Consider the following 27,477-nt stretch of genomic DNA (forward strand, 5'->3'; position numbering starts at 1 on the left):
GGCATGGACGCAACCTCATGCAAGTGCTTTAGGCATATCCACTATATTATATCTGAGAAAGTGAACACCAATCTGGGGCATGGATACTACCTCAGGCAAGTGCTTTAGATGTGTGCAGTATATTATATCCGAGAAAGTGAGCACCAATCTGGGGAATGGACACAACCACATCCAAGTGCTTTAGACATGTGCACTATATTCTTTCTGAGAAAATGTGCACCAATCTAGGGCATGCACACTACCTCGTGCAAGTGCTTTAGACGTATGCACTACATTATAGCTGAGAAAGTGAGCACCAATCTGGGGCATGGACACAACTTTGTGCAAGTGCTTTAGATATGTGCACTATATTCTATCTGAGAAAGTGAGCACCAATCTGGGGCATGGATACAACCTCGTGCAAGTGCTTTAGACATGTGCACTATATTATATCTGAGAAAGTGAGCACCAATCTGGGGCATGGATAGAACCTTGTGCAAGTGCTTTAGACATGTGCACTGTATTATATCTGAGAAAATGAGCACCAATCTGGGGCATGGACACTACCTCGTGCAAGTGCTTTAGACATGTGCACTATAGTGAGCACCAATCTGGGGCATGGACACTACCTCGTGCAAGTGCTTTAGACATGTGCACTATAGTGAGCACCAATCTGGGGCATGGACACTACCTCGTGCAAGTGCTTTAGACATGTGCACTATATTATATCTGAGAAAGTGAGCACCATTCTGGGGCATGGACACTACCTCGTGCAAGTGCTTTAGACATGTGCACTATATTATATCTGAGAAAGTGAGCACCAATCTGGGGCATGGATAGAACCTCGTGCAAGTGCTTTAGACATGTGCACTATATTATATCTGAGAAAATGAGCACCAATCTGGGGCATGGACACTACCTCGTGCAAGTGCTTTAGACATGTGCACTATAGTGAGCACCAATCTGGGGCATGGACACTACCTCGTGCAAGTGCTTTAGACATGTGCACTATAGTGAGCACCAATCTGGGGCATGGACACTACCTCGTGCAAGTGCTTTAGACATGTGCACTATATCTGAGAAAGTGAGCACCAATCTGGGGCATGGACACTACCTCGTGCAAGTGCTTTAGACATGTGCACTGTATTATATCTGAGAAAGTGAGCACCGATCTGAGGTACGGGCACAACCTCATGAATGTGCTTCAGCCATAATAAGCACGGAGGTGTATGTGAGAAATGTTGCCCATACCTTTTTTTTAAACTGTGTGTTTTGATATATTGTATGATTTCTTGATTTACGTTCACGTGTCTAGTGATTTGTTGGAACCGTGTGCTCTGATTTGTATAATACATCAAATAAAAACAGCGTGGGTCCTTTTCGACTGAGAGGAGAGCTAAACGAACGACTAGAAGCGGCTTTATGCTTTCACATGTTAGTGCTTGTCTGAGGTGCAGGAGATCGGCGTTTGCATCCCTGCTTTGCTTTCTTCCGCCGTCTTGGAATAGCCAACGATTTTACACATGCATGAGAATTTCATGCAGTTGCACAGCCAATGAATTCCACTGAAGTCCGCCTCGCATGCACACCTGGTAAACAGCAGGTGGACTCCATTGCAATCCATTATAAAACCCGCCTCAAAAGCGTAATGTGCAGAAAGCGTTTTATTTCTCTCAAAGCAGAGAGTAAAAATAACGAGTAAAAGAGAATTCGCCTTAATTTGCTCTTCAAGGTTAGAATGATTAAACTTGCAAGCAGGGGACCTGCTGTAGAGTTGGTGGTTCCATCTATGCAATTAGCGTATAATACACGATGAGCCCGGGTGTGTGCATGAGATCAGAGGGTGACAACACTGATAGATTTTATTATGAGTATTATGGTATTTATTGAGTGCGGGCCCAGCTTTGAGAAGCAAGGAGCTCTTTGCAGGGCTATACAACAGTACAGATGCATAACAGCGCGCTTTACAGAGGTAACAACAGAACAGATATACAGTGGGGGGTATAGCTCAGGTGATTAACAATCAAGTGTGATTGTTGGTTAACTCCTGAGTGTTTCCAGGAGTGAGACATGGGAACAGGTTCTCTTCACTCTGCCCCAGCAGAGAGCGAGGCGTGCAAGTCCAGGCCGCTCCCCCGGCAGCATCCGGCACTGGAGTCGCAGACAGGTTTGCTAGGCTTCAGTGGATTATGTCAAAGCTCTGCGCCAGCGAATGAGCGCATGCTCACGTGCCGCGCGCCCACAATGGGATGGCTGTACAAAAGGTGACAGACAATAGGGGATGCGCACACAGATTGGTAACGTATTCATGCAGGCATGCAAAGATATGTTTTAAAACAAACATTCACTATTCAGAAATCACAGCGTCAGTCGAGTTATGCTGCATCCTGTTTCCATTCACTTGTTTTGTAGAGGTGATTGTGCAGCCGTATTTTCTTGCTTGGATTTCTTAAATAAGCTTTCAGTTTCTGCCCGCGCCACCTCCCCCACATCCCCTTCAGGGCCCCGTCCTTATTATAGGTTTTTTTTCAGGTTGGATGTTTCGCATTCATGGCTTTGATGGAACTGATCCAAAGTGAAAATGTACCTTTACAATTGATTGTGTTTACCTTTTAGCTTTTGTGTTCCATGTTTTATGGAGCAGCTGTGCTATCCTTTGTGCCAATCAACATGCCACCCAACGTCCTTCCTGGAATTAGATTAAATTTAGGAGGCACTTCAAGTTGTTGTTTTCCAGAAATAGTCTCTGCTGACGCGAGGCCCCGCACTATGGGTGCTCTCCTTCTCTTCACACCCTGAGAGGTGGGGTGCTCCCTGTAATGAAATGACTACTGCTCGGCAGAAGTACAGGGGTGAGTAGTTGGTCCCACACTACTACTAAACCAGCCATGGTACCAATCATAAATATGAAACAGGCGCAGCCATAAGGCACACTTCTATCAGCAGGGGGGCTATGAGCTGATTACAGTAGCAACCAAACAGCATTAGTGCACGACCCCCAAAATAAAGGGATGGCCAATCAATATTCTATAAAAATAGGAACTTTAATAAAACAATCAATGCTAAAAAAACGAATTGTAGAGGGCCCTCTGGGTTGTTAAGCAAGGGTGTCCAAGCAAGGGGACCCATCAGCAATATCAATCGTTCAAAGATATGTCTACAAAGGCGGTTCAAAAGTCACTATTGTCCTAAAAAGTAGACATGGGGACAGTGTATCTTCAAAGTTCCTTAATTCTTGGCTGCTGTACAGCATTGAGCTCGCCTTATAGTTGCTATGGCTGCAGAAAAGCCAATGTCAAACCATTCGAGTCAATGTGATCAGTGAGAAACCTGACAGTGTCTCCCAGTCTAGGCCCAGGGGATCTGTCATCCAGGTGGCCAGTACACGGCCATTGCTTTTGGATCCATTTCCTGGGGGTGGACCAGTGCGGCAGGATCACCTGGATGGGGGTGGGGGATCCTTGGGGAGTGGAAGTGAAACACTGTTGGGTCAGACCCGGTATCCGCCTTCTTTGAACACTTTTTCCTCATCCTACCACATAGGATAGTCCAACTCACTGTCCCCCCTTTTCCGACACTAACACTTTCGCACAACACGAAAGACAACAGACCAACACCATAGCCATTTACCTGACATGTCTCAATACAAGGGTCAGGGAACGTCAGACCAGAGTCACCAGAATCGCACACATCTGACAGCCCTTTCCCTTCCCCACAGGGATAAAAGGTAGAGCAAGAGCGCACACTACAAGCAAGGCAGACCACACGATGTGAGAGCTAACTCACCCCAGCAGTTCAAAAAGAGGAGAAGGAAGGTGCGAGTCAAAAAGGATACCAAGAGGAGAAGTGACCTTGCCCTTATCGACAGAGACCCGTGAAGCCTCCAGAGTGAGAATCCTAAGACCACAAACAGTAGCCAGCGTGTACTGCAACAGATGTCAACGGTACCCAGGCGCCTCCTCCGCTGACAGCCAAGCCGGGTAGGGACACATGGCCCAATGGGAACGGCCTTGACTCTACCGACTAGAAAGCAAAGCGGTTTCATCACAGCCGATGAGCCGAGGGGAGTGTTGACAAGAAATCGAACTGTGTTGAATGAAAAGTAGCCAACGGCTAAATTGAACTTTGAAAAGCAAAAGATATGAATAAGGAAAGAGGGGGGAAAACAGAAACAGAGGAGTCTGGCACCACGTGGGTTCTCCAGCAGGAAAATCTGGGTGATTACCTGATGGTAGAAACTACCGTAACCAGAAAGTGTTGTGAAAAGGCAAGAAGGGGTGAAAGTGGTCACATAGGGGTCTTGTAAAATCCATCTGTACCATCGAAAGTCTTTGACCGCCAGATGAGTTAGAAACTAAGGGAAATGAATCCTGCTTGGTGAAATGAATGTGATGAACAGTGAACTGTGAAATTGCAAGAAGGTGGCCAGAGTAATCCCGGCAGAGCATGGGTGTAATTTTAGGGGGGGACAACAGTGTTTGTCCCCACCAACTTTCACGGCACACCATTTTGTCCCCATTCATTTGGCTGGGACACCTTTTCTTCAGATGCCATGTCCCCCCAACATTTTCAGCAAAGTTAGTCCACTGCGGCAGAGGGAGGCTGACAAACAGCGGTGAACCCAGAGGAACTGTTTAAAAGGACATTAAGGACGTGAAGTATCCCTCTTGTCAATTGGGGTCCGAGCCCAACCGAGGGAGATCCAGAGGTGAAGAGTCATCACCCAAAATTCACTGAGAAAGGAACTGTTTGGTTAAATTGTGGAATACGATTTGTGAGGGGTCTGTGCCCAGAAGATGGGGACCCAGGACTGAAGCCATGAACTAAAGTATTTGTGGAACAGAACTTTATGTTTGTTTGTTAAGAATATCAGGCCCTCAAAGGCAAGAGACATTTAGAGAAAAGAGACTTAACCATCGAAAAACTTGACAGCTGAAACTGAACTGTTAGCTCGTGCTGGGAAGGTTTGAGCGTGTACTGTCCTCCAAAGTCCCACCTTGTCCCCTGCTAAAAACATGGGGAAGGGAGACCTCAAGGCAATCACAAATAATATATCAGGATGTGAACACCTTTTTCTTTATTTGAAAACCCTATCCCACACTCTTTCTGTAATTAGTTGTAAGTAATTGGCAATCGTTTTGTTTCAGTATAGTCCTTTTATTTTGACAAGGCGCCACAAGCACTGCCTTATTTTTCTCTTGATAGTTGACGTTTGCTCCCATCTTGTAGGTTTAGGTTAGGCGTTTTCCACCCTGCCCTTACAGTTTAATAAACACTCTTGAACTGTGATAAATTGTGTCTGTCTTTACTGTTGTCACCATGAGTTCCTTACAGGTCCCACTGGCAGGTTGGCATATGTTGCTTCAAACGTGAAGGCTCCCGTTGGGTGGAGCCAGAGTTCGAGACAGTTGAGCGAATGACAAATGACAAAATAAAATAAAATGACTTCCAACGGTTTGGGACGGTGATTGAGTCAGAGGCAAAAACTATGCTTCTGCGAATTCGATTCAGCATTCAAGATGGGCAAGCCTGTGACGTTCAGCAAAAGGTTCATAGAGTGCCAAATGCAGCACTGCGTGTCCTGTACTGGCTCAAAGTGTATTCAGCACAGTCTAGCTGACTGACAGACATCCTGAGGCAATGAAACAGAGTTCAAACTGCTTCTGGACTTCTGAGTTGCTGGGAAGCCCAATTTGGGTCTCTGGGACGAGGTGAGTCCTTCAGTTAGTTAGCCCCTTCAGAGGCTCTTCACCTCCAGTGAGCACCCCTTCAGCGGTTCTTCACCTCCAGTGAGCAGTATCCTAATTTCAGTGCAATAGCCAGCAGGGAGGCCTTTGTCCACGGCAATTCACTCACACTGGTCTCTTGGGTTGGTTAAGGGGCAGACGTAGTCTCAGCATTCCGTGTCTTCTGTCTTCACTTCTCTGGCAGAAAACTTTGGAATAGGCTGCATTCCCAACAGACTGTCAGTGAATCCTTCTTCCTTTCTTGAGAGTCCAAAGATAAATTAAAGAAAGAGGGGGTTTCCCCTCCTAAAGGCAAAATGTCACCGGGGGTTGGTCCAAAGCAAGCCTTTTGTAACAAGTGCCATTTGCCTTCTGGTGAGGCACAGGAAGTTGCTGAGAGCCCTAGAAGAAACCAAGATAGTGGAACCCCTCTCCGGGCGTACTCTAGCACCGCCCTCTTCCCATGTGTGCTGACTTCAACTGAACTATAGTGGCCAGCACATTTGTGTGAGTGTGGTTTTGTTATGTAGAAATGAACTATTACGTCAGTGCTGCATTTGAAACACAGACATCCAGGAGATCTCTTTGGGAAATGTTCCTTTGCCACAGGATGAACGTGTCACCCTTCCTGCAGGAGGATCAAAGAGGCAGCTTCCTGCCCATTGTCCCTCATAGTAGTTGTGGAGAAACCCAGGCCAGATGGCTAATAAACATGGCCGTGCCATAGGTGAGCCCTGCTTCCAAAGCTGACACTTGTAGGATATCAAATTGCTTTGGCTGTATAATTGTGTGACCCTAGCAACCACCCTGCCACAGCCAGACATGGCTTATATTTAATGAGAAACTTACATAATTATTATAATTCATATCAGCGGTGCAGGCAGTTAAAAAGCCACCTCTCCTTGCTGTCACGTTGTGTTATAGCGGATATCAGGAAGGCACAGATGACCTGTGAACCTGCCCTGTGCCACTGCTTGGGCAGAGGTTGTCAGGAGACTATCTCATCAAAGGCACATATTTGCACTATAATTATGGCATGGAGCATTTATGAAAGAGGGGTCTGATTAGCACACCTCCATTTCAGAAATAGAATTATCTGCAACATTTTACTTAATAAGAATCAAAACAGCTTGTGCTGTGGCCGCTTACTAGGTGGCATTTTTACAGACTCTCCTCATTCGTGATTACTGTCTCTTCTCAGCAGAGATGGCGACCTGTGTGTGATGTCAGCAGAGAGTCAGGACTAGTCATTGAATAGGAACTAATGATAGATGACTGAGGGTGGGCATGGAAGGTTAGTGAAAGTAAAGGAAGTCTTTTCTTCTCACTTCAGTCAATTAGCTCAGTAGAGTGTTCTAAATAGTGCTGGTAGTTCAAGTCATTAAGCGGTTGGACAAATCTGGTGAATTGGTCATAGCTTTAGCATCCTGGGAACAAGGTGCCAGGAGACTGGCATAACTCCAGACTGGTCTATCCCTCTTGAATTGTTCTGCTTACCTTGGAATATGAACAACTTGCATCAGGTACTTACCTGCCACATCTTCCTATTTCTGTGTAAGTCTCCCTAACGTTGTTCCTATTTTTCTTCTAGATAACTATTTTGTATCCTTCCAAAACCTGTCAGACCAGTGAACCTCCCAATATTCGCAGCGCAGAAAGATAACCCTCCTTGATATTGTCTCTGAAATTTCATGGATGCTGGGATCAGTGGGATCCAGCACGTTGGATTACATGAAATTGGATCTCCCTGCTGGCAGTTTTAAAATGGGCTCCCCAGTTTAGTCTCCAACTGCACTTTGGGTTACTGTATGCTGCGCTCCTTGACAGTACAAAGGTACCCCAAATTCTGGATTTTTGGAAGAATGTATTCGGTTGAGGCGTGACAGTGTCCCCTGCCTGACCCTTGGGTTACAGGGTGTAGTGACCATGGAGGCCATCGCCTGCTGTGTGATGCTGTGCCCAGGAGTGATGCATGGAGGATCCCCTACGCTACCCCACTATGCCTCAGGTGGTTGGCAGGGACTCGTTACATAGAGCAAAGACATACCGGTCCCTTGCTCTTTAAATGTTGTCCTGAGATTGTATAGAACCCCCAAGATATCAGCAATTCTCCGGTGCCCTTATACACAAATAATGCCCCATAGGAATATGCCGCACCTACATCACCGTAGTAAGATCCTCTGGGGGCGGTCACCACTCCTGGCAAGATCCTCTAAACTTCACCAGGATGGGTGCGTGACAGGTCCTGCCTGCACATCCCGAGAGATTCCCGATGCATTGCCAGCTAACAATGCTGCAGTAAAACCACAAATGCAGGCACCTCACGCTAGGCAACATTAATTCTCCTAAACTCTATAAGCTGCAGAACAATGCTGCGCAATCTTTCCCATAAACATGCCTGCCTCATAACAACTTCTTTGTGTTGGTTGTTGGCTTGTTTCTTTGGGATAGCCCCTCTTCCATTTGCCTTCTTAGGCTTATAACATTTTCTTTGCATGTGTTCCTCTTGTGAGCGCCCTCAAGCCTTCGGGTTAGTGACGCAATAGAAAAAATCTAGATAGGGTGCAGAGCCCGCCTCTACCAGCATCTGCGAATGGGTCTTCCAAATTGGCTGATGGCCACTATCAACGCTTAGACCACAGTTCTGCATGGAAGGGCAGCAGGGTTCAAAAAGCCGTAGAAAATACACAAAGGATTACAGCTTAACTAATGCAGGAACACAGACACGGTGTTTGGAGAAGACACCTATGGAAAGAAGGTGAGCAGTCACATTACAAGCCTGACAGGATGCTGCGGTCGAGGGAGAGGTACAAGCACCTGCCAAAACATCAAGATAGTAAAGGAGGAGTTGGATGAGGAGAGTATGGTAGAGGAGAACAAGAGTAAGAGAGATCCACTTAAGTATGGAACCATGTTGACTCTTCAAGGAGCTAGACTAGAGCAGGGTCAAGAGCCTGAGACTGTAAGCGGGAGATATCACCAAACCCAGCCTGTAGTTCATCATATTCACCGGCCTCCTGGTCCAAGCTTTGGGGCTCAAATTGGCATTGCCCAAATCTATTTTCTACAGCTAATGTGAAAAAGCATGAGGGACCTGAGACCAAATCAGAGGGGTTTCTCGGCATTCCAAAACAACTAGTAGAGGGCCAGAATCAACCAAACCTTTAGCCAAGAGAGAAGTGTAGAGCCACACAAACCTCCTGACTGTGAGCGACTGAGAAATGCATTCTGTTAAGAGACCCCAGATTAAGGGATTCTAGGATACAAATGTTGCCAGGCCCTGGAGAAAGCATTCCATGAATTCACGGTGTTAGTTGCTTCAGGAAATTCCTAGGGATCTTAGAAGTGGTTGTGGGTCAATCTGTATTTTATTTTAGTCTCAATATTGTAAATACCTTGAATAAACCCTTACTTAATATGTCATTTCAGTGTCTGTGTGAACTTGAGATCACTTGGCCTCATGACAGAGGGTGCCCCGTTTAAACACTCCCAATCTGTACTGGCTATGTGTAGCCCTTCTCATCCTGTGAGGGCACCCCACAGCTGCAAAACACCGTTGGCCAGGGCTGTGTAGGAGCCTTTTGTCTAATAGGGGTATCAGGCTACCCCACTGCGTGTTGGAGTCTCACATGACCACACTGCACTAACCAGGGCCCTGTTGTCACTTTCGAGGCAAGCATAAGCTGGTATAGTGATGTTGCCTGGTTGGTTGTTCAGGTAATACACAGTAATTACATTTACCCCCAGGGAACAATTAATTTGAAAATGTGCAATATGAGAACACTGAGGTGTATAGCTAGTGTAAGAAGTGTGGCAAAAAAGTAGTGGAACTGTGACTGGCAGAAGACGGTGTATGTGGAAGGGTGCAAGTTTCAACACATGTTCCAGGAGTTTGTGGATGTGCCAGGTTGACAGCCAAGTGGGTGGACCAGGCAAAATGAGGTCCATTGTATTGTTTTTCATCACTTGTTCTCAGTTGATAAGTCACTTGGAACATTTATATATGGTCTTTGTGAAATCAATGACCTCTACTCTCTGACCGTAACTCTGCAGAACCCATACGTTACACCTTCCCACACAGCAGCTGCTTCAACAGGGACCTGCCTCTATACAAATGCGTGTTGCCATCAGTATTATGTGGCCATTTATTACAAAGCCTGGAAGCCAAGACTGAAAGTCTTTTATCACCTGTTGTCAAACAGGCCTAGAGATGAATAATCTGTGGTCCTGAAGTATCCCACGGGAGTGCATTGCAGTAGTCCAGGCGACTAGTCCCTAGAGCTCCTGATATAAGTGCACTCGTGTCCAGTGACAGGAAGCAGACACTCCTCTGCAGCCACCTGATGTTAACATGAACTCCCATGGGAATGGCCTGAACCTTTATCAACTGGATCATCTAAGCATTTAGCCTACACATGTCTTACAATAATCCGGGGAAGATGGGGCGTCCGGAGAGATATGTTCTTAGTGTTAGCAGGACCTCTTCCATCTTCTGATAGTTAATATGAAGCCAGATAGAGCCCATCCAGACTGAGGTGTGATCCATGCTTTATGAACGTACAGTGAGAACCGATTGCCGTTTGGCTCTAAGTGCCATTGGGTGGTAAAATGAAGAGGTATGCTTCAGCCTTAAAAAAGAACCCTCATGGAATGGTGAAAGTGGTTGTAAAAAGTAGCGGTACTGTTAAGAGTAAAAATAAAAGTATTGGTACTCTGCCCCCAATAGCTCCTGCTCACTCTGATCTCTGTGTATAACTAATCTTTTAGTTGATCTTGAGATTCAACCATTTTACACAAGTGATTGGTGAACTAGTGCCCGCCGCTCATCCTTCATTTTTTCCCAGGTGACGAAGATTTGCATCACTGAATGGCAATGTTGTTGCCGGCCCCAGGCCCTTCCAGCAAGGCTAGTGAAAGCTTATGATGCATGGGGCGATTAGAGAAGATTTGTCGTACAGAAATAGCCACTGATTTCAGGGATGCCAGGCCCTTTGTTTGTTTGAGGTACGGCATTGTTGCTGTGATGGGGACTCTCTGAAGCAGCTGCTCTCTTTTCCCCGCTATGTGAGAAGTAAAGCCTGGTAGCATTTGTCGCGAGCAACACTGAGCCCTGCACATCGTCAATGCCTGATATAGCTACTCTGCTTCCTCCTCCCTGCAGATCTATTGGTTCAAAGATGGGAAGCAGATTTCTATAAGAAGCGAGCACTATAGGATCGAACGAGAGCCTGAAGGGACCTGCACCCTCAACATTGCCGCCTCCAGCCTGGACGACGACGGCAACTACACCATCATGGCTGCCAACCCCGAGGTAAGTCCAGGTGTGGCTGCTGAGTCACGCTCGCTCTCTGAGCAAATGTAAGATCATCGTAATACAGCTCATGCCGCAACTATTCAGCACCGCTTTCTTTTACTGCTCCTCCTTAGCAAGCCTGACACCAGGACAGAAGCCTTTTGTTTCAACAATTCCCTTTGCAGTCTACGTTCCTTCTCGTCACCTGCATTCCTTCCCCATCAGATCATACAGTGGGATTGTGTTGTGGGAGAAGGGGTCTGTGGGAAGTAAAAGGTGCACATTCCTCACACCACTTCTTGTTTTTTGCCTCTTGGGAACTATGCACCTGAACTTTGGGATTCCTACTGTAAGGACACAACTGCTGTGTACCTCGATTTCATTTTGCAGCATGCATCACACACACAGTGATTTTAACTCTTGTGCTGTATACTCCCTGGTCGTATCTATAACTTCCACTCTAACACTGGGCCGGGAGGATAGCTCAGGGGCAACCCACTTGTCTTGGAAGCAATACAACGCAGAGCAACATAGGTTAGAATCCCGGTCCCACGACTCCCACGCTTAGAGACTGGTCTCTGGTGTTCAGCGCATTAATAAAGAGTAATTAATTACCAACAAAAAAAGCACATCTGAAACAAGGGTTTGTATAAGATTTGTCATTGCTAATCTTGTTGCCCATGTCCCCTTTACTCCTGAACTATTATGTTAGAGCTTTCCAACTTTCTTTGCGGCCATCAAGAATGAAATTGTCCAATTGTGCCAGTGTCTGGGGTATCCAGGCCAGAGTCTGGGGGGAGAAGAGAGAGAGAGAGAAAAGGTGAAGTAGAAGGGCAATGAGGGAGCAACTAGAGACACACTTAGCATGAATTATTGATGAGGCGTAGGGTAGGTGGAAGATGGGAGAGGGCTCCTTTAAGTTTGTACGAATATAGAATTGAATGTGCTGACTCAAGCCATAAGGAGTGAGGAGAACCAAGGCAATACTAGGGCACAAACTACCAGCCGTGACTATTGCTAGGTGGCACAAAATGAGTACTCAAATAATAGGGACTATTAGTAGGTGTGTGATGAGCTTGAGAGGTGCTCAAGTGTTCCCTTGCTGTAGGGAGGCTTGTTTTGGGTATTGAAACTGATATCAACCCCAAATTCAAACCAAGCAGTTCATCTACCATCCTACCTTGAATGCTTGAACTATCCATCATTTCTGCTGGCCTCCTTACATCAGCCATTTAGATCCACAACCTGAGGGTACTTTATGACAATGATCTTAAGATTTGTGATTTTCTCACCTCTACAAACTTAGGGCTGAATATTAGAAATATCTGCCCCCACCTCACCTACTATATTCTCAACTTTGTGACTCATACTCTCTGCATCCTCCTAACTCGACCCATCATCTCCATGCTGGCTATCTCTGCATCACTGATCCTTCTTCAAATTCTTCCTGCTGATATTTACATCAACCCATGAAATGGCACCTCTCTAACTGGCCTCCTCTGTTTCCCACTATTTCCCACTCCGCACCCTTTGTTGCACTGCTAAGCCAAACAGTACTACTGCTTTGTTTCACTGCATTATCCATACCTCAGTTGTACAGACTGTCCACAGCTGCCTGTCATGGTTTTCTCCACCTCATCTGCACCTATTGCTTAATATTTATTTCAATTTTCAATAACCTTACTATTTCAAAGAACCTGGAACCAGGAACCAGGATTGCTGTTCGCTGTGCTGCATAGTGTTTCTTGTTGAAGCATTATGTGCAGGTATAAAATGATCTTCCAAGTTTGAACTTGCAGAGAGAGAGAGAGCACAATGTATGCAATTCACTGTCTCCACTCCAAACAAGTTATGTTTCATCTGTACAGCAGCAGAGGATCCCTGTTTGGCCAGGAGCACTGTGTTCTACAATAATCCCAGATTCCTCGCGTGATCACCTTGTTGGATCCTACGTGAATCAATTGTAGTTTCCTGTATCTCATTTCACATTTATACAAAAACATTTGGGAGTCCTTAGAAACAAACTGATTTGTTAGCGTTCAGTGCTATGTTAAGTGCTTATTGTTTGCAAACCTTTTGTGTCGCTGCAGTTGATGCAAAGCAGAACATGACCTTCACACACACTATAGCCCTTAGGCATTTTGAAAGGTCTCCTTATATGTATGTGCTCCTTCTCTTTGGCATCCTAGAACTAGCCGATCATTCCAGTGATCGTTTTAAATCTTAGAATAATGGATAGAAGGATTTATGGACATACTCCTGTTTGGGTCTGACAGCTTGACTCTTCCTCGGTCTATACTTAGTCACGGAAAGAACACTGCGTATGCCCTCCACTGCCCCAAAATAGTAGGCCTCCTCCTGAATAACCTCTTCCATTACTTAGAATAATCCTGGCTCCCTTCGCAGGTGTGTCATACAATACACTTCAACTATTGTAAAATAAATGGTGTGTCCTGCTCTCTTTCTTCCCATTTCTCACAGATGGGTGGTTTTGCCAACTGTCCTTTATCAGCCAACTACACTCTGCTCTCTTCTCTACCCCGGTTTTCCTCACTAGAAAACATCTGTTTACTTGAGTAGTCTGCTCCTGGTAAATCTTGTTCCCCACACACAAAAAGCACGTTGAGCCTCATTACTAAGGTATTTGCATCCATCTTGGCAGATGGTCATTCTCCCGGCTGGCCAGTAAAGTCACCCCACTATGCCAAAATGGATGATAAAAAATGTGGGGTCAGTTTCATTGGTGATCAGAAATTCTTTTTCCAGGAGGAGGATGGCAATCTTAACCCTTTCCTCCAGGAAAGGGGACACTGTATCCACCTCCTAGTGGGGTAAGGATCCCCCTGGACTTTCACTTGCTGTGGGTCGAGTGAGTCCCTTGAGTGCCCTTCTCAAAATCCAAGCTGTACCAACAGATTTGTATTAACAATTTTCCATTCAAGACAGGTGCCTAAAGGGGGCAGAGCTGGATTAGCATGTGGCAAACCAGCCTTCCATCCTCCCCTCCCCCGACAGCAGCCCAACATTTGTTTTTTATAAATATATATATATATATGTGTGTGTGTGTGTTTGTGTATATGTGTGTATATACTTGGCAATTATTGCATCAATTAATCAAAGAATTCCATTTAATAATTAATGAGATATTAATGAAATTCGGATGTAAAAGGTGAGATATAACTGGTGTATAAATAAGGACAAAGAACAATTTGAATGTATACATGTTTGATATGATCAGTCAGCACATTTTAAGTGATTGCAAATAAATGAATGTGTTCACATACTTATCTAGACATTATGTTGTATTTCTTATGTATCTTTGTAGTTCATTTTACGATGGAATGTTCAGTTCATTGGGTGGGCGCCCTGCCAGCGTGTGCGTGAGGTCGAATGTTTACATCAGAGTGGAGGGCGAGGTTACATTAGAGTGGAGGGCGAGGTTACATTAGAGTGGAGGGCGAGGTTCGAGAAACCGAGAGTGTATGAACGGGCAGCGAAGTGTGTGGATGCAGTGCAGGGTGCCAGGTCACATTTGTTTACAATAAACTTAATTTGCTGATACCTCATCGGGAGTCCTGCCCATACATCACATTACATGATGGCGGAAAATCTACACCATTCTATATGATCGGTTTCACTCTAGTTGTAATTTCGGAAGGACTCTCATTTGTTTTTGATTCTTATTTATTTGTAAACTGTGTGTGGTGATGCTGCACCTGTGGTAAAGCCATGAGTGGAGGGCGAACTGTGTCGAGTTTTAACCTGGCTTTGAATAAAGGATGTGTATATGTGTTCTACTTCATACTGTGTAAGGCTGATTCATGTAGATTCCTGGTCGCAGATGCTCTTGAGAACGTGGAGGCGACGTTTGTTCGGTTTCCTAACACCTTAGTTTATGTGACGTTAAGGTAGCAGTTTAACGTAACGAACCCCCTAAAATTCCGCAGGTGTTGGAAGTTACACCACTCTAATTCTGGACTTCCCTGTTGCGCAGCCCATGAGCACACTGATCGCATCACAAAGGACATCACTTTTGATGTCCCAGGTGATCATCAATGACATCACTGGAAAATGGAGGACACAGGTGACACATCAAAGGACATCACTTGTGTCATCTCATATGACACCGCTTGTGGCACACTTACGTCACCATCCATGACATCAGTGAAAACTGGAGCACACTGACGCCACTCATGACATTATTGACGTCATTACTCATGCCATCTCTTATGATATCCAGTCACTGACAATGCAAATTACAACTAAAAGTGAGACAGATGCAATGTTTAAATTCATGATAGTACTACACATGTTTAAAAACTTGAGTAAAGGCCCTCAAGTGCTTCATTTGACTTCATTTCACACCTACCTCCTCTTACTTTAAATTAATATCACTTTTTTAGCTATCAGATCCTAACGATCCTGATCCAGATAGTAATAGATACGCTGATCTAAATCGAACAAATTCCAGTGCGGTTATTTGAATTCAATCGCTCTGTCCATAAAATGAAGGCATTTAGCATGAAAGCGATTTTACCAAGTCGTAAACGCGAGCGGTTTAAAAACGAGTAACTTGATATGTGAAACGTAGTCTGTACGGAAAAAGTCACATGTTACAAGGTCCACACCATACTCTCTCAAAGCATACATCTAGCGATGAGATAAAAAGAAGATTTGTGTAATTACGATTTTGCAGCATCCCGTAGAAGGGTAATAGTAATGTAAAAGCTAAGGAACAGCTCACCAAATGTTTGTGTTCTTTCAAGGAGAGCATTGTCCCGTACCATGGAAAATGGTAGTTCTTCAGTAGTACGACCAGTAAAGGTAAATCCTGAGGAGTTATAGCTAGTTTGGGGGGACAGTAGGGAGTTCGGACAGAGAAAGATGGCACAGTTCTTGTGCAAAAACCTGTGATGTTGCTACTTGTATAGGAAACTGGAATTCTTCTCAACCTTGAAGCACATTTCGAAAGACGTGACATACAGAAGACGAATGTATTTCCCCTTTATTTGCACTAAATGTCTAGCTGTAGAATGTTTCTCAAATGTTATGTTGTGTTAAAGGATATTTATACTGCGCACTATCACTGGCGGAGCGGTCCCCTGGCACTCTGGTGGATTTGCAAGTTAAGAGGGTTGGATCGGTTAGTAGGGGGCACCAGGATAAGGGTGGAGTGAGATTTGAGGTGTGCTGTTGGCAGCTTCAGTTCAGCTAGCACCTTTCACTGAGTATGGGTGCGGTTTCCGGATCTGTGGGTTCCCTTGTGCTGTTGTGCGTGACTAGGTGTGTTTTTGTATTGTTGGCTTAAAAATAGGTATGGAATTTTCATAATGTCATGACTGATGTCATAAGTGAAGACATTTGTGATGTCATGAGTGCCCCCTAGTTCCATTGATGACATAAGTGATGGCATATGCGAGACCCCTTGAGCAGCTACAGGGCTGCTCAAGGGGGCAGCTCCAAGTTAAGTTTTCATAGCTTCCAACACCTACTGGATTTCAGGTGTTTTATTGCATTAAACTGGCATCTTAACATCCCTTCAACTACATGTTTTGTCACTGACACTGATTTCCAAATTTTTGCGACAAGAAAAATGAAATATTTCAACACAAATCTGTACATTTTGCTGTAGTTATGCTTAATTAAAATAGTTATAGGTGGCTACTAAGCTTAATAAATTCCATTTGTAATGCCCTTATTGTGCCTCTTGATCGTAATACTTCTCCCACCAAGGGAGTTCTTTAATAGAAATGATGAGTGGAGCTTTGAGCCACTGGTGCTGTTGCCACTGGATATCAGATTATTATAGGGATTTGTCGAGCAGACTAATTACAATAAGTGGCAGATGGGCAAAATACAATATTTTGCGGCATTTCAAGAATTTTGCGCGAATAAAAAATGACATTGTTTTAGCTTTTTTGTTGTGAGCACAAAATCGCTATACGCTGCATGGTCTGACTGAAGGATTTCCTTTGGCTATCACAATTGATGTCATGCAATGTTATCAGTGGGATTCTATGCATCATGAGGTTCTCACCATTGCGAGTCCATGGGCCACGGGATATGTTCTGTACGAGCACAATATAAATAAAATATCAATATCAATATGGCTATGACAGTGGATACTTTGGTTGGAGCATGGGCTTTGACCATGTCCCATGCCCCACTTTACCACTCAATGAGGAAAAGGAAGAGGGACTAAGACAAGCAAAAGGCACTGTTATAATGGTGCACATGTAGGACCGTGACAGGGATGCGCACATGGGACTGTAACGAGAATGCGCATTCGGCACTGTGATGGGGATGAACATGGGGGACTGGATGGGGTTGCGCGCGAGAGATTGTGACAAGGGTGAGAATGTGGGACTGTGGCAGGGGATGCGCTTGGCACTGTGGCAGGAGATGCGTGTGGGGGTTGAAAGTGAGGGACCGCGGCGAGGGATACACGCAAGAAGCTGTGATTGGGGATATGTGCGAGGGATGGTGATGGGTGAAAATGGGCGACTGTTACAATGTGTCCCGGGAGGCAGGGATAATGTGGGATCTGGAGGCGGGGGTCGTGGCGGATAGGGATGCAGGAGGAAGGGATACTGGGGGACAGGGATGTGTGTGATGCAGGAAGTTGGGTAAATTGGTGCGAAGAGATGCAGGCGGGGAGATAACGACGGCGGGATACGGAAGGTGAGGTAATGGGGACTTGGATGATAAAGAGTGAGGCAGGAGTAATGGAGGACTGGGACAAGAGTGAGGCAGGCGTAAAGGGAATAAGGTGGAGTTAATGCCAGTCAGATAGCACAGCGAGTAGAGCGCTCGTTTTGACATCCGTGCAGAGCCTTCTGACGCAGGTTCGAATTCCGGCAGGGCCAAACTCAGCCTTTCATCCTTCCGAGGTAGATAAATGAGCACCACACACTGGGAAATGAGCAGCGCTCAGATACCTGAAGGTTCGTAGCGCGATATAAATGCACAAACAAACAAACAAACAATGGTGTACTAGAAAGAGGAAGGAGGGGGTAGGGCTAACTGGAAACTGGGAAAGGGAGAGTAAGGCTGGGATAATGGTTGAGTTAGACAAGGAAGAATGAGGGGGGTAATGGTAAACTGGGCGAAGAAGAAGGAGGGGCTAAGAGGAGAATGGGAGGAGAAAGCGAGGCAGGGTTACGGACAAGTGAGCTGAGTTAACGGGGAACTGAGATGAGGAATACGGAGGAGGATTGGGATGAGAAGAAGAAGGGAGGTGGTGATGCAGGACCCACCATAACACTTTTGTCGAACACACAGCACTTAAAGCGTTCCACTGCAAAGAGCACCCTATTTGGGAAAAGGTACACTATATAATATACCACTAGATAAGATGTTGTAAACCAAAATATGTGTACAGAACTAGACCCAAAGCTGTAATTGAAATGACTGCATAGAACTTCAAAGGGCAGCTTAACCTGATGGTGCTACTATTGCATATAAACTGGGTTGTGTAGCCTTTTGATGTGAAAGCGCTTGTACAATGAGACACGGCCTCACAAGTGCACTGGACACTTCAACAGAACATGTTATTACAATTGTATTTTTAGCTCCAGTAGGAAGTACACAGCTGCCTTCCACTTCCCCTCAAACCCACCATTTATGCTTTCATTTTAAAAATATCATCCATAACGGGTTTTTTTCTAAAGCACTTTTTTTGCAAAAAATCCTCGATGACAGTGGTGTTTTGCTTTTGAAAAATCTGCGACTCACCTTCAAGCGCCGCCTCACGGGAGATATGTAAAAGATTTTAGTGCCAGGGGCACCATGCTCTCTGTCAAATGAAAAATCAAATGCTGGACGTATTTGCACCCGGCCAGCAAAAGGCGCACCTGCACCACTTTATGCTACTACTAAAACGAATTTGAAGCAAATCTGTGCAGCACTTTAGGCTGTGCACCTGCTCAATGACGGTGCATGTTCCCTTTGAGAAAACCTCTCGAAAAAGTTCAAAACACCCCTGTTTTTCATGCTTTATAACTTTTCAACCTTTGAACGAATTTTCACCAAACATTTCAGTTTGGAGGAATGAGAGGAACTAATATCTTTCAAGATTTTCATAAAGATGCGGCCAACAAGTTGAAAGTCATAAGCAATAGAATTTTCAACAAGTCAATGGGGGTCATTCCGAGTCCGGCGTTAAGGGAAAAACGAGGCCGGTAAAGGAATAACGACTTCCTTTACCGGTACGGTCCATTCTGACCTGCCACACCGTTATTTACGCCACCGTAAACTACGATTGCGTAAATAGCGGACCAGTGTCGCGCGCCCGACACACCATCGCGTAAATAACGGGAAGGCGTAAACCATCTCCGATTCCAATCATCGCGAACACGGAAATAACGACCTCCACAAGGGCGCAAAGTACCTTACCGCCATGGCGTTAATACCGGCATCGCGGGGAAGGTGTTAACAACCCTGATCAGTGCTTGGAAGAGGAACAGGTGCACCCAATCAGCACAGGTGGAGGCAATAGAGTCTGGCACAGCACAAAAGGAGCACACCCACACACCACACCCCCACCCACACCAAGATGATACCAATTGTAGCAGCATTCCTGGAGCTGGAGGCCCTGCTTGCAAGGCAGCAACTACGACAACAGCAACAACAGCAACCACAGCAACCACCACAGAGGATACACAGGAGGAGAAGGAGGGTGAGACAGGGCCAGCATGCCCTACCGGTGCAGCCACCATTACCACGCCGGCAGCCCCCAATTCCCTGCATCAGAGCCACCCCCTTCAACCTCACACCAGAGCAGATCCACACCCTGTACCGGCTTGACTGGGACACCATAACCACCATAGTGGCCCTGATACATACCGACATAGTGAGCCTCATAGAAATCAGCACTGCCATCCCCCCTCTACTAAAGGTAGTGTCCGTGCTCCACTTCCTTGCCACAGGCACCTACCAGCATACAGTGGGGCACATGCATGGCATTTCACAGCCAATATTTTCCCGGATACTCAACCAAGTGCTGGATGCCCTCCTCAAGCACAGAAGGGACTACATATGCCTCCCCCGGACTCCACAGGAGATATATGATACCAAAGCTGCCTTACATGCACTTGCAGGCATGCCAAATTGCATAGGTGCCCTCGACTGCACCCACGTAGAATTGGTGGTTCCCCATGCCATGGAGGTGCCGTATCGCAACCGCAAGCAATACCACTCCATCAACGTCCAGATGGTGTGCAATGCCAGTAAGGCCATCACACAATGCAATGCTCGGTACCCCAGATCAACTCATGACTCCTTGGTCCTGCGGAACTCAACACTACCACGCTACATGGGCCGACATGCCGGACAACGTACCTGGCTGCTTGGTGAGTAACCATGATGGGCCATGGCAGTGCATTGGGTCTCTGAGTGGGTTGTCAGCATACCCCATTGCGAAAGGGGGTGGGGGAGATGCATACCCCACCCGGGAGGGAAAGGGGGGGGGATGCATACACCACCCGGGAGGGAAAGGGGGGGGGATGCATACACCACCCGGGAGGAAAGGGGGGGGGATGCATACACCACCCGGGAGGGAAAGGGGGGGATGCATACACCACCCGGGAGGGAAAGGGGGGGGGATGCATACTCCACCCGGGAGGGAAAGGGGGGGGGATGCATACACCACCCGGGAGGGAAAGGGGGGGGGATGCATACACCACCCGGGAGGGAAAGGGGGGGGTGCATACACCACCCGGGAGGGAAAGGGGGGGGATGCATACTCCACCCGGGAGGGAAAGGGGGGGGATGCATACTCCACCCGGGAGGGAATGACAACGCTATTGTAAGTTGTGCACCACACAGAACACTGTGCCCCATGACAAGTGGCACGCCACATTACCACCTAACCACACAGTAGTGAATACGAGCCAACACATAATGGTACCTGACAAACAGTTACCCTGGCCTAAGACCACGACACATGCACCACACATCGGTGGACCTAACACACCGTAAGGCCATCGTGCACCATGCAGTGCAATAGCACCATGTCGCAGACTCCTGCATCTCAACACAAAGGACAGTCATCCATGGGAGTGCACAGAGGTTAGTCTGACAGGGATCCTACTGCGTGTGACTGGTTCGGCACCTCCATAGGATAGCTGCCAATCACCATGATAGGGATCAGTGCTGAATGAAGGCTATGCTACCAACTACTACCAACACACCCTTACAGCAGGTGTCATGCAAGTCATCAATCAATGCAGTCCAACACTGCTGCATGCATAAACGATGCACATGCAACAAGACATGAGTGCGCACCATGACCCATCAGGGAGAAGCTACCCCCTCCATCATTCCATTGGCCAGCACACATGGCCGGACCAGTAATGGGTTGATTGTATCCAGGGACATGTGTGCATGGCCAGTCATCACCCGCTGCAATGTAAGACTGGCACAGTTCTCCACCATGAATGTACAAACACTTACCTTCATTCCACTCTCATGCAGGTGATGCTGGCTACCCTTTGAAACCGTGGCTCATGACCCCAGTCCGCAACCCCCAAAACAGGCACGAGGAGGACTATAATAGATCTCATACCCGTACATGGGTGGTCATAGAGCAGGCCTTCGGCCTTCTGAAGGCACGATTCCGTTGCCTCAGCCGGTCAGGTGGGGCCCTCATCTACAGCCACGAGAAGGTGTCCAAGATCACCATGGCATGTGTAATGCTGCACAACACGTGCATCCGTCGGAACGTGCCACTGCCCCCTGACGTGGGACTGCTACCACCAGATGAGGAGGAGGAGGTGGAGGAAGGAATGGCAGAACAGCAACATGGTGTCGATGCACGGGAGGGACGTACCGTGCGACAAGCATTGATCGAGCAATATTTCTGAATCACAAGTCAGCTAAGGGGGTGAGGATGACAGGGCATTGGGCACTGGGTGTGGGGATACATGTACTACATGCACTGTGAGACATTAAAAGACACATGCACAATAATGAATGTCCACTCTGTATTGTAGGATAGACCAAACTGTGTATTGTATCATGATGTCCAAACGTGTACAACAGATCCTTCACCCTCCCCCCCTCCCCCTCCCCCCCAACTCCCACACACACCCTCAACCCCCTCCCCCTCCCCCCAACTCCCACACACACCCTCAACCCCCTCCCCCTCCCCCCCAACTCCCACACACACCCTCAACCCCCTCCCCCTCCCCCCCAACTCCCACACACACCCTCAACCCCCTCCCCCTCCCACCCAACTCCCACACACACCCTCCACCCCCCCCCCCCCAACAACCCCACAATGTTCCCATCAGTGCAGCATTGTCCACATGTGTGTGGCTGCACAGTCAATGGGCACTGCCAGAGCCTGGGCCATCCCTTCCATTCCGGCGCATCGTGCGCAGTGACCTACAGACCGGGCTGGTCTGCGTGGAGGAGCTCTGGGAGGGTGGCTCCTCCTGCTGGGGCTGTGGTCTGGACGGTGCTGCCTCCAGGGCATCAGCAATCCTGCCAAGCATCTCACAGATGCGGTTTGTGCTGCTACTGATGACCTCGCCCAGGGCCTGAAGGTCATTATGTAGCACCGACCCTGATTCCCGGTTGTCCCGGAGGAACTCCTCTATCATGCCCGTGAGGTGCTGGCAGCTCACTGTTTCTGCAGCCGATGTGGGCGATGTGGTTGGCAGGCTCCGTGTTGTCGTGCCTGCAGGACTTACAGGACTTCCTGCAGGGGAAGTGGGCACATGACAGACAGGTGTATCCGCTTCGCCTGTGAGCCCTGGGCCGTCACTCGACCCAGGGTCGCTATGGGCAACCTGGCTGTACGAGGGAGTGTCTGGGCTCTGTACATAGCCATTGGGCTCCTCCACGATGTTGATGGTGTTTGGTGATGTGCTGCCTGGCACATCGAGGATGCACATGGCAGCATTCTCCCCTGACGCACTTGATTCCTCATGGTGCAACGTGGGGCATGTGTCCCGCAGAACTGCAGGCATGTCCAGGGCCGCGGATGTGGGTTGTGTACCCTCCATGGGGGTTGCTGGGGCAGGTGGTGTGGCATGTGCCTTCTTCCTTGCTGCAGGTGTGTGCTGTCCCCTGCCTGTGGCCCGGGAGGTACTTGCCCGGGGGCCTTCCTGGTCCTCACTTTCATGACCGGTGCCTGTGGGGGGCAAGAGAGAGACAGCATGAGCAATGATCTGGGTGTCAGAATTACTTCCAGACAATGGTATTACGATGGGATAGCAGCGTTTTGGTGACATTTGGGTGCTGAGTGGGACTGTGAGCTTTGCTTGGATGGTAAAAGCATACTGTCGGCAGGGTCACTCATGTTGGCGGTGTACTGTGGTGACTGACATTGACCGGCTTTTTGTGTGGCATGCCCAATATGGGTGTCAGCCTTGCACCTGACATCATCCTGGGTCCCAGTTGTTAACGGCTTCATTGGGGGTGGGGGGGGGGTTGCCCAAACATGATGTGACTGCTTGACCTGCCCTTGGCGATGACTTGCATTAGGGATGCATGTACTGTTTACACTCATGGCACTCACCTGCGTCAGCTGATGAAGGATCACCGCAATCCATATCGCCAACGCCTTCGATGGCTTCTGTGCCCATCATCTCTGCACATGTTTCCTCCCAGGGCATCATTTTTATGGGTGAGCCTGGGCCTCCTCCTGTCTCTAGGGCCAGATTGCGGTTTGCTGAGAGGATGGCCCGCACCCTCAGACGGAGGTCATCCCAGCGTTTGCGGCAATGCGTCGTGCTGCGGGGGGTGTTACCGACAGCGCTCACCCTCTGCGAGACCAGCTCCCATATCTCCTTCTTCCTGAGGATGGTGGGCCTGCGCATGTCGCTGCTGAAAACAGTCTCTGCATGTTCATGCAGAGTATCAACAAGTACCTGGAGTTCGTCCTGGGAGAATTTCTCCTTCCTGATGCGCGCAGCACCCTTTTTTAAGGCTTTTGGCATGATGCTTGGCTCAGGAGTCTAATTTGCCTAGCACGATATGCCCACGAGTCCTGTATGGGGAGGATTGCAATGGATTGTGATTTTAAAGATGGCCGCCATGATGCTTCCCGTTCCTGTTCGATGATGTAATTTCCGTTTGCGGTATTTAACGGTGCCCGTAATTTACGGTCATCGTTAATTACGGGCACCGCTATTTACGCACTAGTTGGAGGGCGATGGTGTTAGTTACGTCTCGGTTGTTGTCGGTAAGGGGTTTGACGCGCCCTTTACCGGTATGGCGCTAGGGGGTTTACCGGCATGGCGGAAAGCTCGTGCCCGCGAGGTCGGAATATGGTGGTATTTACGCCCTGCTACCAACGCGGATACGGTATTTCCGCCATGCCGGTAAAGTCAGTGATTTACCGCGAACCTCGGAATGAGGCCCAATGGATGTTAAGTTTTGCCTTAACTATAGGGTTATAACCACCACCCAGTAATATTTGTAAGGCCAATGATGTGAAACCTAAGATCCATTGACGTTGCGGAAATTCTTTTGCTAATATATTTAGACACGTTTGAAGCATCTGTTTGGAGTTCTTTGAGATGTTTTGGAAAGTTTGGTGGAAATTTGTGCAACAATCCAAAAGACATAAAGCATTAAAAAGAATGTTTGTTTTCTAGTTTTTGCTTTAGTTTTTCAATTGGGATAGTGTGCATCAATTGAAAAGGAGCACAGTCTAAACTGCTGAGCGGATTGGGGTCAAATTTGAAACAGGTTTGCCACAAAGCAGTGCAGATGTGACATTTGGTGGTTTTGTCCAAATTTGTCCAATATTTATTTTTCCATTTCACGGTGCGTGTGATGTGTCACCAAGAACGTGTATGTCTCTCATGGTGAATTGCAGCAAGTAAGGCCTTGTACTTTTTAAAGTTACCAGTAGTGTAACACTAAAATACCTTGCCCTCCAGCAAATCTATCTATTCCCTGGTGCAGTGGCTCTCCGTAGGTTGCGCTGATGGGCTGCCTATCTAGGGGGAGGGGATAGATAAAGGACTTGTCATATTCCTATTCCATTGCCCTCACTGTTGCCAGAATCTCTAAACTACACATTTTTCAACAATTACATTGTGTGTCATATGCCTTGCAAATGTAATGTTGCTACTTTATTCTTTCTTTGCTTAGCAACTAAAACAAAGACAAAGACAAACTTAAAAATATAAAACACAGATAAAAGATATTTATCTATGAAAAAACTCTCATTGGTTGGAGAACCGTGCTTAATCCGTGTACCAACTCAACATTACCAGAGGTAATGCACTCTAGTTCTTATCTCGTGTTTCAGAAGAGTATAGTTGTCCTCTATAAGAGTACTTTAGACCAACCAAGTCGTCAATTGCTTCAAAATAAAGGTCAATCTAGGCCAGAGGTGCACAACTGATTTTGACAGAGGGCCGAAAGTACCTTACATGAGGGCTATAGTGGGCCGAAAAGTAAATGCGGGCGGGGCGGTAGGCGGGGCGTGGCAGGAGGCTTTTTAAATCCCCAATTTGTACTAAACACATGGAAAAAGAATGTTTTTGAGGGGTAACGATTTTTATTTGCATTTCAAACTTACATTTTGTACTACACATTTTCCATTGTTATAATTTATTTCTATTTAGTTATTGTATCTCGCCTGTTTAATTAACTTTTATATATTTTATTGACCCTAGATTGGACATGCCGTTATTTTGGACTGCTACAGTTTGCTATTTGGGTTGCCCAAGAGGAATATGGCCTTCGTTGAGTCAGGTTTCCTCAAAAAGCCAAAGATGAACATCTCCTAACTGTGCCTGATTTAGCTTTATTATTGGGTTCACTCTTGGAGTACAACACTATGCCCCATGTCCCTCACCCCAACCAAACACTATGCCCCCCTCACACACAACCAAACATTATGCCCCATTGCACCCTCACCCCCAACCAAACACTATGCCCCATGGCCCCTCACCCCCAACCAAACACTATGCCCCATGTCCCTCACCCCCAACCAGACACTATGCCCCAGGGCCCCCTTTCCCCCAACCAAACACTATGCCCCATGGCCCCCTCACCCCCAACCAAACACTATGCCCCATGGCCCCCTCACCCCCAACCAAACACTATGCCCCATGTCCCTCACCCCCAACCAAACACTATGCCCCAGGGCCCCCTTACCCCAAACCAAACACTATGCCCCATGGAACCCTCACCCCCAACCAAACACTATGCCCCAGGGCCCCCTTACCCGCAACCAAACACTATGCCCCATGGCCCCCTCACACCCAACCAAACAAAATGCCCCATGGCCCCCTCACCCCCAACCAAACACTATGCCCCATTGCCCCCTCACCCCCAACCAAACACTATGCCCCATGTCCCTCACCCCCAACCAAACACTATGCCCCATGTCCCTCACCCCCAACCAAACACTATGCCCCAGGGCCCCCTTACCCCAAACCAAACACTATGCCCCATGGCCCCCTCACCCCCAACCAAACACTATGCCCCATGTCCCTCACCCCCAACCAAACATTATGCCCCAGGGCTCCCTTACCCCCAACCAAACACTATGCCCCATGTCCCTCACCCCCAACCAAACACTATGCCCCATGGCCCCCTCACACCCAACCAAACATTATGCCCCATGGCACCCACACCCCCAACCAAATACTATGCCCCATGGCCCCCTCACCCCCAACCAAACATTATGCCCCATGGCCCCCTCACCCCCAACCAAACACTATGCCCCAGGGCCCCCTTACCCCAACCAAACACTATGCCCTATGGCCCCTCAAACCCAACCAAACACAATGCCCCATGGCCCCCTCACCCCCAACCAAACACTATGCCCCATGTCCCTCACCCCCAATCAAACACTATGCCCCAGGGCCCCCTTACCCCAAACCAAACACTATGCCCCATGGCCCCCTCACCCCCAACCAAACACTATGCCCCATGTCCCTCACCCCCAACCAAACATTATGCCCCAGGGCCCCCTTACCCCCAACCAAACACTATGCCCCATGTCCCTCACTCCCAACCAAACACTATGCCCCATACAGACCCGAACCCCCCACCCCCCGACTCAGCACACACACAAACATGCACCCATACAGACCCGAACCCCTCACCCCCCAAATCAGCACACTCTCAAACAAGCACCCATACACACCCGAACCCCCCACCTCCCAACTCCAAACCCCCCAAATCAGCACACACACAAACCAGCACCCATACAGACCTGAACCCCCACCCCCCAAATCAGCACACACACAAGCACCCAACCAGACCCGAACCCCCCACACCCCCCAACTCCAAACCCCCACCCCCCAAATCAGCACACACACACAAGCACCCAACCAGACCCGAACCCCCACCCCCAACTCAGCACACTCTCAAACATGCAAACATACAGTCCCAAACCCCCACCCCCCAACTCAGCACACACACTCTCAAGCATGCACCCATACAGACCCAAACCCCCACCCCCAAATCAGCACACACACAGACCCGAACCCCCCACCCCCCAACTCA

At 47.7% G+C, this 27,477-nt stretch overlaps 1 protein-coding gene across 3 annotated transcripts in view; it reads left to right on the forward strand.

Moving 5' to 3' along the window:
- PALLD (palladin, cytoskeletal associated protein) overlaps positions 1-27,477 on the forward strand; it is a 1,335,292-nt gene that overhangs the window by 1,192,511 nt on the left and 115,304 nt on the right. For all 3 annotated transcript variants that reach the window (XM_069631388.1, XM_069631389.1, XM_069631390.1), the window contains one exon: positions 10,867-11,016. In XM_069631388.1, the coding sequence (XP_069487489.1) occupies positions 10,867-11,016 (150 nt within the window). The remainder of the gene's footprint in view (positions 1-10,866; positions 11,017-27,477) is intronic.

The sequence above is a fragment of the Ambystoma mexicanum genome, chromosome 6q, assembly GCF_040938575.1.
Source record: "Ambystoma mexicanum isolate Mex_15411 chromosome 6q, UKY_AmexF1_1, whole genome shotgun sequence".
NCBI lineage: Eukaryota > Metazoa > Chordata > Amphibia > Caudata > Ambystomatidae > Ambystoma > Ambystoma mexicanum.